General features: G+C 37.5%; 1 protein-coding gene across 10 annotated transcripts in view; it reads right to left on the reverse strand.

Annotated features, from left to right (window-relative positions):
- The window catches only part of ZMYM4 (zinc finger MYM-type containing 4), a 157,347-nt gene that overhangs the window by 24,049 nt on the left and 118,944 nt on the right, over positions 1 to 14,354 (reverse strand). For all 10 annotated transcript variants that reach the window (XR_002735658.1, XM_023232235.1, XM_023232240.2 and 7 more), the window contains 10 exons: positions 11,902 to 12,052; positions 11,309 to 11,424; positions 9,906 to 10,181; positions 9,583 to 9,733; positions 8,117 to 8,289; positions 7,135 to 7,285; positions 4,955 to 5,095; positions 4,625 to 4,662; positions 3,558 to 3,702; positions 319 to 437 (listed from right to left, as the gene is read on the reverse strand). Coding sequence is in view for 9 of the 10 variants with exons in the window: in XM_023232235.1 (XP_023088003.1) it covers positions 319 to 437; positions 3,558 to 3,702; positions 4,625 to 4,662; positions 4,955 to 5,095; positions 7,135 to 7,285; positions 8,117 to 8,289; positions 9,583 to 9,733; positions 9,906 to 10,181; positions 11,309 to 11,424; positions 11,902 to 12,052 (1,461 nt within the window). In the remaining variant the exon portion in view is untranslated. The remainder of the gene's footprint in view (positions 1 to 318; positions 438 to 3,557; positions 3,703 to 4,624; positions 4,663 to 4,954; positions 5,096 to 7,134; positions 7,286 to 8,116; positions 8,290 to 9,582; positions 9,734 to 9,905; positions 10,182 to 11,308; positions 11,425 to 11,901; positions 12,053 to 14,354) is intronic.

Here is a 14,354-nt window from a genome sequence, read left to right on the forward strand (position 1 = left end):
AAATCACAGTATTCTTTTCACCCTTGCTAGAATCCAGGATTTCAACACACACCATTTCTGATCTTTTTCTATTTGAGTCGTCTCATTGTGCATGTAACTGTTTTAAAAAGCTACATCATAACCTTTTCTGAGAAGGGTGGGTACAAATAAAAGCAGTCATTTATATAATCCATGTTAAGTAATAATGGTAATATGATAACAGCCAATCAGAAGCAGATATATTTTACCAACAAATGAAAACTTTCTTCACAGAATTATACAATTTTAATTGAGGAAAATGCATGCTAAATTAGCTTTAATCTCTAAATGATTACTCACTGGAACTGGAATTCCAAATGGGACTGGAGCATATTGAGTATAAAGATGAAGAGGTATGGGAACAAACACTGGTACGGGAACTGGCACCACAATAATCTGGGGCTGACTTGGAGTGTCTTCTAACAATAACAACAACAAAATCACAAAAAGCAAACAAGGTTAGAAATATTTTAATAAGATTTCAAAATAAAAAAGCTTATGGAGGTTTATAGTTCAAAATAAGAGTGACCTGCGACACTATAGGAGTTCTTACAAAGGAGAAATAACTAAAGTAGCCACAAAAAAAAAATCTTGAGTACAGCACTGACAAAAAGTGGGTAACAAATATCAGTGATGTGAGAAGCAAATGAATGCAGGATATAATTTAGATGGATAAATCGAAAGGACTGAAACAGGGATCCTAGAATATAGGCATGGAAAACCGCTTGCTAAAGAGGAGGCTGAATAGGGAGGGGCCATTTCAGTCATGCTATAATGCACATTTCAAAATCATTTGTAGTAGATAGTGGGGAGATACTGAAGATTTTTTTAACACAGAGTAGTGACAAAAATGACATCAAAAAGATTAATTTGGCAACAATTCCAGCACTGAATAAAAATATATCAACTGTTAAAATAGGAGGCAATTATGGTATGTAGAGCTAAGATGACGGGAGACTACTCTAGGTTATGATACCTCCAAAAAAGAATAAATATATATAGCAGATGTTCTAAGTATTAAAAGGATGAAACAGAACTTGGAAAAAAACTTGGAGAAAGTAGCAAGACAGAGGATTTATTCCATTATTTACCCAGACGGTCCCCAACTTAACGATGATTCGATATAGGATTTTTCAATTTTTTGATGGTGCAAAAACAAGTATATACCATACTTCTGTATAGCACTGAATAAATTACATGGTATTCAAAACTTTATTATAAAATAAGCTTTGTGTTCAATGATTTTGCCCAACTGTAGGCTAATGTAAGAGTTCTCGGCATGTTTAAAATAGCCTAGGCCTAGTTACGATGTTCTGGAGGTTGGGCATATTAAACGCATTTTTGACTGATGATTTTTTTTAACATATGATGGGTACAACATTAAGTCAAGGAGCATATAGAATCCTTTCTATGTGTCAGAGAATATGGTAGATAAGTGTAAAATCATTAATCTAGGAGAAAGGTAATGCTAGGGACAGAAAGAGAAAAGCTAACAATTTGACTACAGTTAGAAGTGGGAAAATAATATGGCATAAATTTTTTTTTTTTTTTTTTAACAGATGGGGGTCACTATGTTGCCCAGGCTGATCTTGAACTCCTGGGCTCAAGTGATCCTCTCGCCTCAGCTGTCCAAAGTGCTGAGAGTATAGGCATGAGGCACCACACTTGGCCAATAAACTTTACATAATACAGCGGACATTAAAAAATTGTTACTTAATTTAGAAACATCTGATAACCAAACTACATAATACTAAATAAACTGCTATTGATTAAAAAAAAAAAAAAAAAAGAACTAAATCATTTATAGCCTTGCTATTTTGGTGTGTTCCATGGACCAGAAGCACTGAACTCTACCTGGGAGCTTATATGAAATGCAAAATCTCAGGCCTCACTGAATAAGAATCTACTTAGTAAAATTCCTGGATAATTCATGTGCATACTAATCTTTGAGAAGCAATGGCTGACAGGATAGCCCTGCGGCTCTAGAAATCAAGAATCTCTTTCTAGTATAAAAATTCTGGGACTTTTAAAAAATGTTTAGTAGAGGCCGGGCGCGGTGGCTCATGCCTATAATCCCAGCACTCTGGGAGGCCGAGGCGGGCAGATCACCAGGTCAGCAGATCGAGACCATCCTGGCTAACACAGTGAAACCCCGTCTCTATTAAAAATACAAAAAGATTAGCTGGGCATGGTGGCGGGCGCCTGTAGTCCCAGCTACTCAGGAGGCTGAGGCAGGAGAATGGCGGGAACCTGAGAGGCGGAGCTTGCAGTGAGCCGAGATCACGCCACTGCACTCCGCAGCCTGGGCGATAGAGCCAGACCCCATCTCAAAAAAAAAATTTTTTTAGTAGAGATGGTCTCGCTACGTTGCCCGTGCTGGTCTTCAACTCTTGGGTTCAAGTGATCCTCCCGCCTCAGCCTCCCAAACTGCTGGGATTATAGGTGTGAGCCACCACAATCGGCCAAAATTCCAGGACTTTTTGATGGTAGCACGAGGAGCTACAAAGATCTATTCCTTAGTGAAACAAACAAAGAGGGTGAAAACTATTTAAAAACAGACATTTAAATTCTTGGGAAATTGTCCTAAAGGCATATACCAAATGAAGAAACATTTATTCAAGAACATCTGTTTAAAATTTGGTAAGAACAGTGAGAGTCTGACATTTCAGCCATCACAGGCTTTATCACGCCAGCTCAACTCAGCTCAGCTTGACAGAAACTCCACTCTGGGTAGCTGTGGCCAATAAAAATGGCCTTCCCTCCCCTCAGCTTCCACCGTATCTCATCAAGAAGGGTAGGCCACAAGCATTTCTCATCCCCGCCAACTGAAAGCGGAAGAGGCTAAATTTCTGGTGAGTACGGGCAAGAGGTCAGGGGCTTCCCTTCACCCAGTTTCCATCCAGTGGATGGAGGCCCTACCCAAGGAAAAGCAGGCCAAGAACACTGGGATCCTGATCACCCTCACCCCAGCTCACTTGTAGGACAGAAGTTTCATGCCAGGAGAGGCAACCCAAGAAGGCCAGAGACTACCACCCTGCCCAGCATCCACAGAGGTGGCTCAGAGATTCTGCCTGGGTTGGTGGGGGACAATTCATTAAAAACAAACAAACAAACAAAAAGCTCTGAAGTTCTCTCAAAAGGAACTGACTTCATTTGAAACAGTGTGGAGTAGCCAAAAGAGACTATGGAGTAGTTCAAACCTAAGGTCACACTGGAAAACAACAGCACCTCCTAGAAGCCTGTCCATATAATTCCAAACCTTATGCTCATTCTATAACATAACATTGTCATTAATAAGAGAATTAAATGACTTGCTCACAGTATGGTATCACTGATTAACTTCCTTCTCTTTGACCCAACTTGTTAAGCCTCAGATGAGGAAAATACCTAACTCACAGGGAGGCTGTGAGAACTAAACTGGGCAATGTATACAAACAACCAAACACATCACCTAGGAAATAGCAGGTATGCAATGTAAGTAAATCCTACATTTCTTTCCCTTAAAAAATTAATAAAGAAAGAAAGACCAAGGAACATACCTGTCTGGCATTCTTTGTTTTGGGTATGTGGTTTGCAAGAGGTGGCTTTAGTCTGTGTGATGGGTTTGCATAATAAAGCTTTGTTCTTCAAAAGCCTTTGAGGTTGGGAAGGTGGCAGTTTCAGGGCATCTGTTTGAGTACTTGCCTAGTAAAAAAAAAAAAATTAGAAACCAAAAACATTTTTTAAAATATCGTTGTAATTACAAGAAATATTATAATTTTAAAACAAATGCCATATTGGAATTACATGGAGGACATAGCAAGTAAATATTCAACCAAATGTATGAGAAATACAATACTCCTAAAATATTAATAGTAATCAAGGAATGTTTTAATAACTATATATTACTCTGCATGTCTCTAATCACAATTTCTATTTACCAAGAAAAATGCTATTTCTATTGTAACACACTGTTGATCAATAACAATGTTGGCTAAGTTTAAAATGAGAATTCTTACTTCCTAATTAAGACACAGGGGACTTAGATGCAAGACAACTTGGATAACTAGAAATAACAGAATCACTTATGATCATTTAAGTAACCTGAATAAAGACAATGTGAAAGTTATCCCAGAAACCTGGAGAAACACTTGAGAAATGCCACTGTTCCAGTCTTAAGTTTTTCTCATTATTTATTTTCTTCTTTTAAGAGACAAAGAGAAAATATTAATGGGTTAAAAAAAAGTTTTTTTTTTTTTTACAGTATAATCTGTACTGGGTTGGGGGGAGGATAAGCTACATTTTATAAATATTTTATTTATAATCTGAGTACATCACAAAACATCCAAAAGTCTTTCATGAGTAAATCCTGTACAATGTACTTCAATTTTGTGTAATTAAAAAAAAACTTTCAGTAACTACATAGCCAGCATTCAAAGATATTAAAGTACATAAAAGACCTATTTAAATAGCCAGAAAATCCTATTCCTGAACAAAGATTAAATGAGCTAATGAAATCTATTTCATATAATAAATAAAGGTGGGCAAATTAGCTCACACATATTTATACTGTACAAAAATGAAAAATAAATACAGTGACAATACCAATAAAAGTAATAAAACTTACATCACCAATGATTTTCGCTGTTACTGTTGGAACTGCACCTTGATATAAATTAAAACATAAATTTAGGATCTTTACAATTGTTTTAACATTAGCATTAAAAGTTGATTATCAGTACATAAATACAAACCCTCATATGAAGAACATGTGTTAATTTAATTCAACGGAAGAGACTAGCAATTCTAAGGTATGAGATATGAAATTTGTGCAGCGAGCTACCATTCCTATTATGAACGTGTCAAATGTATGAAAATAATCCCTGATGAAAGGAAGTTAGAGGACCACTGCATTCAACCTAAATAGGCTAGATAAATGCTTTCCAATCAAGCCTACCTTGTAAGACACTGTTAGAATTCACTGTGGGCTGAGCAGCAGGGGCACTTGCCAATGATACTACATTGGCTATAACCGGAGTCGAATCTTTTCTCAGAGATGGGGGTCCTGCTGAAGCAGCTTGAACCATGGAAATACTTGCTGATTAAAATAAACAAAAATAAGGAAACCTCATGTGATTTATATGTACTTACACAGAAACTATTGCAAGGAAGTTAAACAATGTTTTCAGGTTTGAGTAATTTCTGTTGGAGCAAAGTCACCATAGGATTAACTGGGTTTTGGTTTTCTCTCTTTTTTTTTTTTTTTTTGGAGACAACAGTCTTGCTCTGCCACCCAGGCTGGAGTGCAGTGGCGTAATCTCAGCTCACTGTGACCTCTGCCTCCCGGGTTCAAGCAATTCTCCTGCCTCAGCCTCCCAAGTAGCTGGGACTACAGGTGTGTATCACCACGCCCAGCTAATTTTTTGTATTTTAGTAGAGATAGAGTTTTCACCATGTTGGCCAGGATGGTCTTGAACTCCTGACCTCGTGATCTGCCTGCCTCAGCCTCCCAAAGTGCTGTGATTACAGGCGTGAGCCACCATGCCCTGGTTTTCTACTTTTTAATTAGTAAAACTTGAAAGTTTTCTATTTACTTTATCTTTACATGAAAATGCAACAAATAGTTTAACTTAAAAACCAACAATGCAAATCCCCAAACACACAATACCAATGAAGATCACAGGTTAGGTTTAATGGACAATTAAGCCTAATGTTTTTCTTAAATCTTGCCTTTATATAGAAAGAATTTTTTTTTTAAGTTTTGGAGTAGGCTCTTATAGATTTTGCTTTTATTTGTAAGGAGACTATACTTAAAATTCTTCTCGCTTTCAGGATGATACTAGTGTTGTTTGTTTTTAAATAATAACTTTTCTGAGATAAAATGGCCTAACTATGCACACAGTGTGTAGTCCTGATAAGTTAAGTAACTCCTGATACGATAAGTAAGCAACAAAGAGGAAGGGGCACCAGGTCGGGGAGAACAATGAGTAATTACTCTGAGAGATCGCCTCCTACAGGTGGCCCCAGCAGCACGGCTTCATTCTGTAAGTAGCCCCCTACAGCAGGACCTTGTAAAACCTCCCTCAAGCCCCTGCCTCTTTGCAGACTTCCCCTTCTCTGCTGTGCTGCTCACTGAAACCTTGCAACATATTTTCACACTTTCTCTAATAAATCTGCCTTTACCTATGACTGTCTTGGTAAATTCCTTTACAGCCCCATGACACTGGCCCCAACTAGTGACACCCATGACATGACATATAGTTTTATTTTATTTTAATTTTTTAGAGGCAGGATCTCACTCTATCATCCAGCTGGGATTGCAGTGCTGTGGTCACAGCTCACTGCACCCTTGAACTCCTGGCCTCAAGCCGTCCTCCCACCTCAGCATTCCAAAGGCGGTGGGACTACAGGCATGAACCATCACACCTGGCCTGCATATGATATATTTAAAAGGTCATGTGATTTCGACTTTATGTCTTTTGTTATAAGTAGTCTCAAAGGATTTTTTAAGGAAGCCAATTATACTCAATTACAAACCATTAACTGTTATCCTTTCCCATAAACTTCAGTTCTTACAGAGTTTATTTGATTCAATATTCTCAAAGAAACCTATTTAATAAAAAACTCATTTTACTCAGCTTTAATCTAAGGTGTTCAAAAAAAAAAAAACTAAATGTTAATGATACTGAATACAAGGAAACTGAGGTTTCATGAAATTAATGACAAGTGTTTACACAGTTCCTGATCTGTAAAAGAACAGCAGTTTCTTTTTTTTTTTTTTTTTTTTTTTTTTTTTGAGACGGAGTCTCGCTCTGTCGCCCAGGCTGGAGTGCAGTGGCCGGATCTCAGCTCACTGCAAGCTCCGTCTCCCGGGTTCACGCCATTCTCCTGCCTCAGCCTCCCTAGTAGCTGGGACTACAGGCGCCCGCCACCTCGCCCGGCTAGTTTTTTGTATTTTAGTAGAGACGGGGTTTCACCATGTTAGCCAGGATGGTCTCGATCTCCTGACCTCGTGATCCGCCCGTCTTGGCCTCCCAAAGTGCTGGGATTACAGGCTTGAGCCACCGCGCCCGGCCCAAGAACAGCAGTTTCTAGTATTGACCAAAGACTCCATTCAGTACTTACGATTAATTTTACCTGCATTATTTTGTGAAGGCGGGTCACATACACTTTGCTGATTACAGAACATCAAGATACAAAGCAGGTTACAGAAATGTTTCATTTCCCCACGCCATTTCAAGGACTCACTGAGTTTACCCTGTCGCTTACAAGCATCACATTTGGCCATCTAAAAAAAAGAAGGTAGTCAAGGAGCAAGAAACAAATTATCTGCAGTCTGACAGGACAAAAATAGGACACACATAACAAGTGAGGAAATTAACTTAGAATTTAGATCATAAAATTAAAGTTTGCCTTTATCAATTATTTTATACCTTTTGTTTTTTTGAGACGGAGTCTCGCTCTGTCACCCAGGCTGGAGTGCAGTGGTGCGATCTCTGCTCACTGCAAGCTCCGCCTCCCAGGTTCACGCCATTCTCCTGCCTCAGCCTCCCCAGTACTGGGACCCCAGTAGCCTGCCACCACGCCCAGCTAATTTTTTTGTGTTTTTAGTACTGACAGGGTTTCACCATGTTAGCCAGGATGGTCTTAATTTCCTGACCTCGTGATCTGCCCACCTCGGCCTCCCAAAGTGCTGGGATTACAGGCGTGAGCCACCGCGCCCGGCTAATTTTATACTAATTTTTTTTAAAAAACATGTAACCTACAGATTTCACACTACAGCAATTAAAAAACAAAGTGAAATAAAAATAAGGTCTATCTTCCTCAGACTTCAGAAGACAAATTCACTTTATTTAAATAATAAATGAATAAAACTATAAGTTTAAATGTTTTAATGTCTTAAGACTGATATGTCTCCTACAGGAAATTAAAAACAAAAGAAATAAAACTTCAACAACATTAAAGTCTTTCTAAATCTTGTATTAATTGCTAGAAGGCACAAAACATTTAATACTTTAAAGTTTTAAATAATTAAATTGTCCTTTATATGACACGAAATTTAAAAAGGGAATAATTTATGCCCTAGCTTGAAAAACACAGGAATGTGAATTCTATTTACCTGATAGAACAAAACTGTATATTTGGACATGCATTCTTCACAACAGAACTCTTCCACTTTCCCTCCTAAATTATTCTGTACCAATTTGGGAGATGTCTGTAAACAATAACTGCACATTTTACAGTGATTTCCCCAGCGTTTTGCCAAGTCATGTTTATAAAGCAATTTGCAACCTAAAAATCAGGAAAGATAAAATTAAATTAGGTAGAAATATTAGTTTTCTGCATCTTTAAATGGTCTAGGACAGGCCGGGTGCAGTGGCTCACATCTGTAATCCCAACACTTTGGGAGGCTGGCGGGAGGATTGCTTGAGCCCAGCAGTTTGAGACCAGCCTGGGCAACATGGCAAGACCCCATCTCAAATAAAAACAAAAACAACAAAAAAAGAAAAATAAGTGGCCTAGGACAAAATGTTCACACTTGGGTCCTGACCAGTTCACAGATCAAGAGATCAACGTAGAGTATCTATACTAGTTTTTGTTTTGTTTTGTTTTTGTTTTTGTTTTAAATTATATAAGACAGGATAGGACAGAAGAGAAAGCATTAAACTGCATTGGTTTTATTTCATGAAACTTTTGGGGCCAAGCGTAGTGACTCCCATCTGTAATCCCAGCACTCCGGGAGGCCAAGGTGGGTGGATCACCTGAGGTCAGGAGTTCCAGACCAGCCTGGCCAACATGGTGAAGCCCCGTCTCTACTAAAAATACAAAAATCATCCAGGTGTGGTGGCGGGTGCCTGTAATCCCAGCTACTCAGGAGGCTGAGGCAAGAGAATCGCTTGAACCCAGGAGGCAGAGGTTGCAGTGAGCCAAGATTGCTCCATGGCATTCCAGCCTGGGTGACAGAGCAAGACTCTGTCTCAAAAAACAAAATTTTTATTTAGGTATGTGAAAATATACTGGGTCACAGTGTAAATGTATTTCTTCTTTTGTGTTATCAAAAGGTTTGAAAGCCCTTGCTCTAGAAGGCTAACTTAATACTGCTTTAGAGTAAAATAAAACATTATAAACATACAGAATAGTTATCTAAATAAGGAAAACAATCTTCCACATGTTAATTTGCATATTCAAGCCATTTATATTCAGAAAAATAATGGCTGTTTAAAACAATAAAAGTATAAACTTAGAATATTACCATAATTTAAGGCATTCCATTTAGAAATAAGTACAAGAACTAGAAGATCTTTGAGGTCCCCATCAACCTAATAATGGGGAACCTAAGGATGTTAAATGTTCTTCACATCACATTCTTCTGCATTATAACTTTGCAAATCTTTCACTTCATTTTAACATCTACATAATATAAGAAAACTGATCAAAAAAGAATGAACTAAGTGTAAATGAATCGGAAAGGCATTTACGTTATACATAAACAATAAAACAGATTAACCCTAGAGTGAAAGCTTAAATCATCAACTGCTTTTAAAACAACCAACATGCTCAGTAGGTAAGATAATCTGTCTTTACCTTCACTACAGAATGACTTGTCAGCACCTGAGAACCGAACAGTCTCCTTTACAATTTTCTCAATTTTACAATATTCACACATTGCCATTACATTATTTATTTTCTTATATTCATCAGAACAATTCTTGCCACAGAACTGAAACATTTTGCCCTGCAAAGAAATAATCATTAAGTACTAATTAAACATGTGGTTTGTCTTATGGAACTCTGTATCTCCCTTTCTTTCAAAACAAATGGTGTAATTTTGGGAGATGCAAAGTTAAAAATAATTTTACAAATAGACCCATGTATACTCAAAATCTTATGAACATGCTATACTTTACCTTATAGTCAAGAAGTTCTGGTTTTGTGGCAAAAAGACGGTTACAGTGTTGACATTTGAGTTTCACAACACTTCGTGCAAACCCAACATGCTGGGACTGGGCAGCAAGACGCTGGAGACCAGCTGCAGCAGAGCTACTGATGGAGGTGGGAGAAACAGCAGACGTGCTACCTCCTCCAGCTGACACTGTGGAACCTGTGGGGATGCTTACAATTACTTGGCCCTGAGACAAGGGCACTACTGAAGAATTCATTCCAGTTGGTTTGTTGAATAAATTCTGGAAAAACAAAACAATGAAAAGGATCAATTTAAGCTTTGTTAAAACAAAGAAGTATCGCGTGCCTACATATGCCAAGCACAGTTCTAGGCATGTAAGGTACGTCTGTTAACAGGCAATGTTCCTGCCTCTGAGCAGCTTATAACGGAATGGGGGGAATCTCATTTATGATGAAAAAATAAAATAATTTAACTAATAACCTTCCTCAAAAATAATATCCTCCCAATAGATAATATGGGTGATAAAAATATCATTCAATTTTATAGAAGGCAGTTAAATGAAACTCCAAATACAGAATGAACTACAAATCCAAGTTTAATAGGAATGACATAGAAACTTACACAATCCAGGCCCTAGCAAACACCTAATAAATGTGCATTACTATAGTAGGTGATAGGTTTGAATTTGTGTACCTGACCAAATCTCATGTCCAATCGTAATCCCCAATGTTGGGGGAGGAGCCTGGCAGGAAGCGACTGGATCATAGGGGTGGATTTCTCCCCTGCTGTTCTGTTGATAGTGAGTTCTCAGGAAATCCAGTTGTTTAAAAGTGTAGCACCTCCCCCCTTCTCTCTTTCCACTTGATCCCATCATGTAAGACGTGCCTGCTTCCCCTTCGCCTTCCACCATAACTGAAAGTTTCCTGGCCCGGCGCGGGGGCTCACGCCTGTAATCCCAACACTTTGGGAGGCCAAGGCGGGTGGATCACGAGGTCAGCAGATCGAGACCATCCTGGCTAACACGGTGAAACCCCGTCTCTACTAAAAATACAAAAAAAATAGCCGGGCGTGGTGGTGGGCGCCTGTAGTCCCAGCTACTCGGGAGGCTGAGGGAGGCGAATGGTGTGAACCCGGGAAGCGGAGCTTGCAGTGAGTCGAGATCGCACCACTGCACTCCAGCCTGGGCGACAGAGCGAGACTCCGTCTCAAAAAAAAAAAAAAAAAAAAGACAGTTTCCTGAGGCCTCTCCAGTCATGCTACCTGTACAGCCTGTGGAACTGTGAGCCAATTAAACCTCTTTCTTTATAAATTACCCAGTCTAGGGTATTTCTTTAGAGCAGTGCAAGAACAGACTCATACAGTAGGTGACTCACTGACTGAAGAAGAGGAAGGTTCCTGAAGCCATACCTGGAAAGCTACCACACAGCTGTAGCTGCAGAAGTTGCGTATACTTCCATCTGACATGGCTAGGTGATACTGAGGAATTGCTGAGGTTTTACAACTGTTACACTGAACTTGCACACCTTAGCAAATCAAAAAAAAAACAATGAGTAATATGTACAAATGTACACAAAGGTAAGAGAAATTAAATAATATACAATAAAAGAAAATTCAAGGGCCAGGGTAAGTTGTACGAACTGAAACTAAATCACGTCACATATAGGCAAAAACTAACCTAATACTAAAAATGTTTCTTTCCAATTTAAATTAGTCAAAGTCTACCCTGAACCTACCAAATAAATGAAACTTTAAAGAAATCAGGTATGGATAAATAAATATATTAAAGAAGCCATATGAAATTATTTTGGTAAGGGGGAAATGCATAAATAGGCATGCAAGTAAATAAATAAGCAATCAAGGTAACCGGTGATATTTTACAACAAATATCTGAAATATGCTAAATTTGCCTTAAAAATCAACCAAAAAATACACCTTAAAAACAAAGCAATAACCATAATTTTTCAACTATTACATTTCATAGTTTATGAAACCAATATTACCTGCAGAAGTAACCATTTTAACTCTGTAAGCAGATAAGCAATTAACAGAACAGAAAAGCTCTGTCTTCCCCAAGCTATTGGTATTTTCAATCATTTCTGCTGAGGATCTCAATGATTTGCAAAGCGCACATGGTGTAATTTTGGCTGATTTCTATTAAGAGAATAAAACAACATTCATTTTTACTAAATTCCTAGTAAAAGCATAATTCTTTGAAATGTTTATACTCAACACTTTTGAAATACTTGAAATCAGTGATTTTCAAACTTTTATGACGTAATCCTCAATAAGAAGTTTCATGGTACACACATACTTCTGAGATTTTGCATTTGTGTATTATGTATGTATGTAATAAAACTGAAAACAGTTTTACAGAGGAATAAATATCATGATAACATGTAATGCATGTTATTTTTTGATATTTTCCAATCTATTCTATTTCATTAAAAAAGTAATGCGGCTGGGCACAGTGGCCTGTAATCCCAGCACTTTGGGAGGCCGAGGTGGGTGGATCGCCTGAGGTCAGGAGTTCAAGACCAGCCAGGCCAACATGGTGAAACCCTATCTCTACAAAAATACAAAAAAAAAAAAAAATTATCTGGGAGTGGTGGCAGGTGCCTGTAATCCCAGCTATTCGGGAGGCTGAGGCAGGAGAATCACTTGAACGCGGGAGGCGGAGGTTACAGTGAGCCGAGATCGTGCCACTGCACTCCAGCCTGGGCGACAGAGCAAGATTCTGTCTCAAAAAAAAGAAAAAAAATAATGCTGGTTATTACCTAGTAATTAATTTCAGGGTCTATTAATAGGTCATAACCATAGTTTTAAAAACATTAAATAACAGGAAGTTCATGCTTTTATACTGTATCATCCTATAAATTGAAATAACCCCCCAAAGGTGCTTATAAATATGAATTTAAGGAAATTAGTAAACTTATTAGGCAACTTATTGGTAAACAGTCTACCACTAATAATTTTAAAAATACTCTGTAAGCGTAAAGTGAGAGCAAACCTGGGATATCACAGGTGTCCAAATACAAACAACCAGAGTCTGTTATCTTAAGTCTTCACCCAATTAGGGATTCAGCAGCAAAGAATGCTAAGTATTATTAACATATCACACATTCAGGATAATTTATAAAGTACGTCCAGCATCAATTAGGAGATTTTTAAGAGCAATCTTCCTTCTTAAAGAATCAATATGTGAAACTTGATATTAAAATAAATACGCAGTAAAGTGAACATATGCCTGAATGCTGGAATGTCTTCTAAATCTCTAAACCCATTTCCCTCTCCTCCCTAATGAGGACTGTAAAAGCAAACCTCATTTGTAAGACCTAGGTCAAGAGTTACCTCTGTGAAGCTTTCACTGATAGTCTCATCTTTCCCTATCAAGTAGAGCTGACTATGCTCCCTTTGTGGCCCACGGTACCCAGAATACTTCCATCATGGCGTCTCTGTTTACTCATCTATATGTCTGTCTTTCTCAGGAGACAGGCAGCCCCTCAAAACAGAAATTATATCTAATGTTTGTTGAATGAATTATATATAAAGAAGAAAGGAAAATAGCAGAAATGGCCATCTACAATGCCCCAGTTACATACTAGGCATTCTTCCATTCTTACTCTCTATAATCCTAAACGCATCCCAGTGACATAGGTGGTATTATAGTTATTTACAGATAGAAAAGCTGGGACTCAGGGAGCTTAGCTGCTTTCCCCAAGGTAAAACTGTATTTGAACATAAGGTCTGGAATTAAATCTACATCTGCCTTACTTCTAAATTCCACTTATTTCTCTACCACAGCAGATATAATACATGAGAAATTTAATAGATTTTGGCTAAATTAAAAGTAAAGGATAAATTTAAAATTAAGATGTTTCATCCTATTTCTCCCTCTCTTGTGGACTATGACTCAATTTTCAATGGACTGAATCCAAGTAACTTTTAGTACCTGATACAGTATCAGGAAAAGAACAATCTTTTGGAAAAAGATAAAACAATGAAGATGTGGGGATTTTCTTTTCCTTTGAGAACAAAAGGAAAGTTCCAAATTTACTACAAAGTTTAAATTCCAAAATTACTACAAAGTTTTAAGAACAATTAACAAGGAAGTTCCTAATCAGATACGCTATTAAATTCACCAATTTTGGTAAAATGTATAAAAATTCACTATTCTAAGGAAAAGAATGTTAGCAAATGCACTTACATAAAGAGACATTATAAAATTAAAAATATTAAAAGTACTTACCCCATAAATATATACACCTACTATGGACCCACAAAAATTAAAAATAAAAACTATATATATATATATATATATATATATATATATATATATATATAGCATTTACTATTCCTTTAAGTTTATCAATTTTAAAACTAATATTTGATCAAAATTCACTAACAAATCGAATACACACAAAACTACATAAAAGACATTTGTTACACAGAGTTC

This window comes from Piliocolobus tephrosceles, chromosome 1, assembly GCF_002776525.5.
Source record: "Piliocolobus tephrosceles isolate RC106 chromosome 1, ASM277652v3, whole genome shotgun sequence".
In the NCBI taxonomy this organism is placed as follows: domain Eukaryota; kingdom Metazoa; phylum Chordata; class Mammalia; order Primates; family Cercopithecidae; genus Piliocolobus; species Piliocolobus tephrosceles.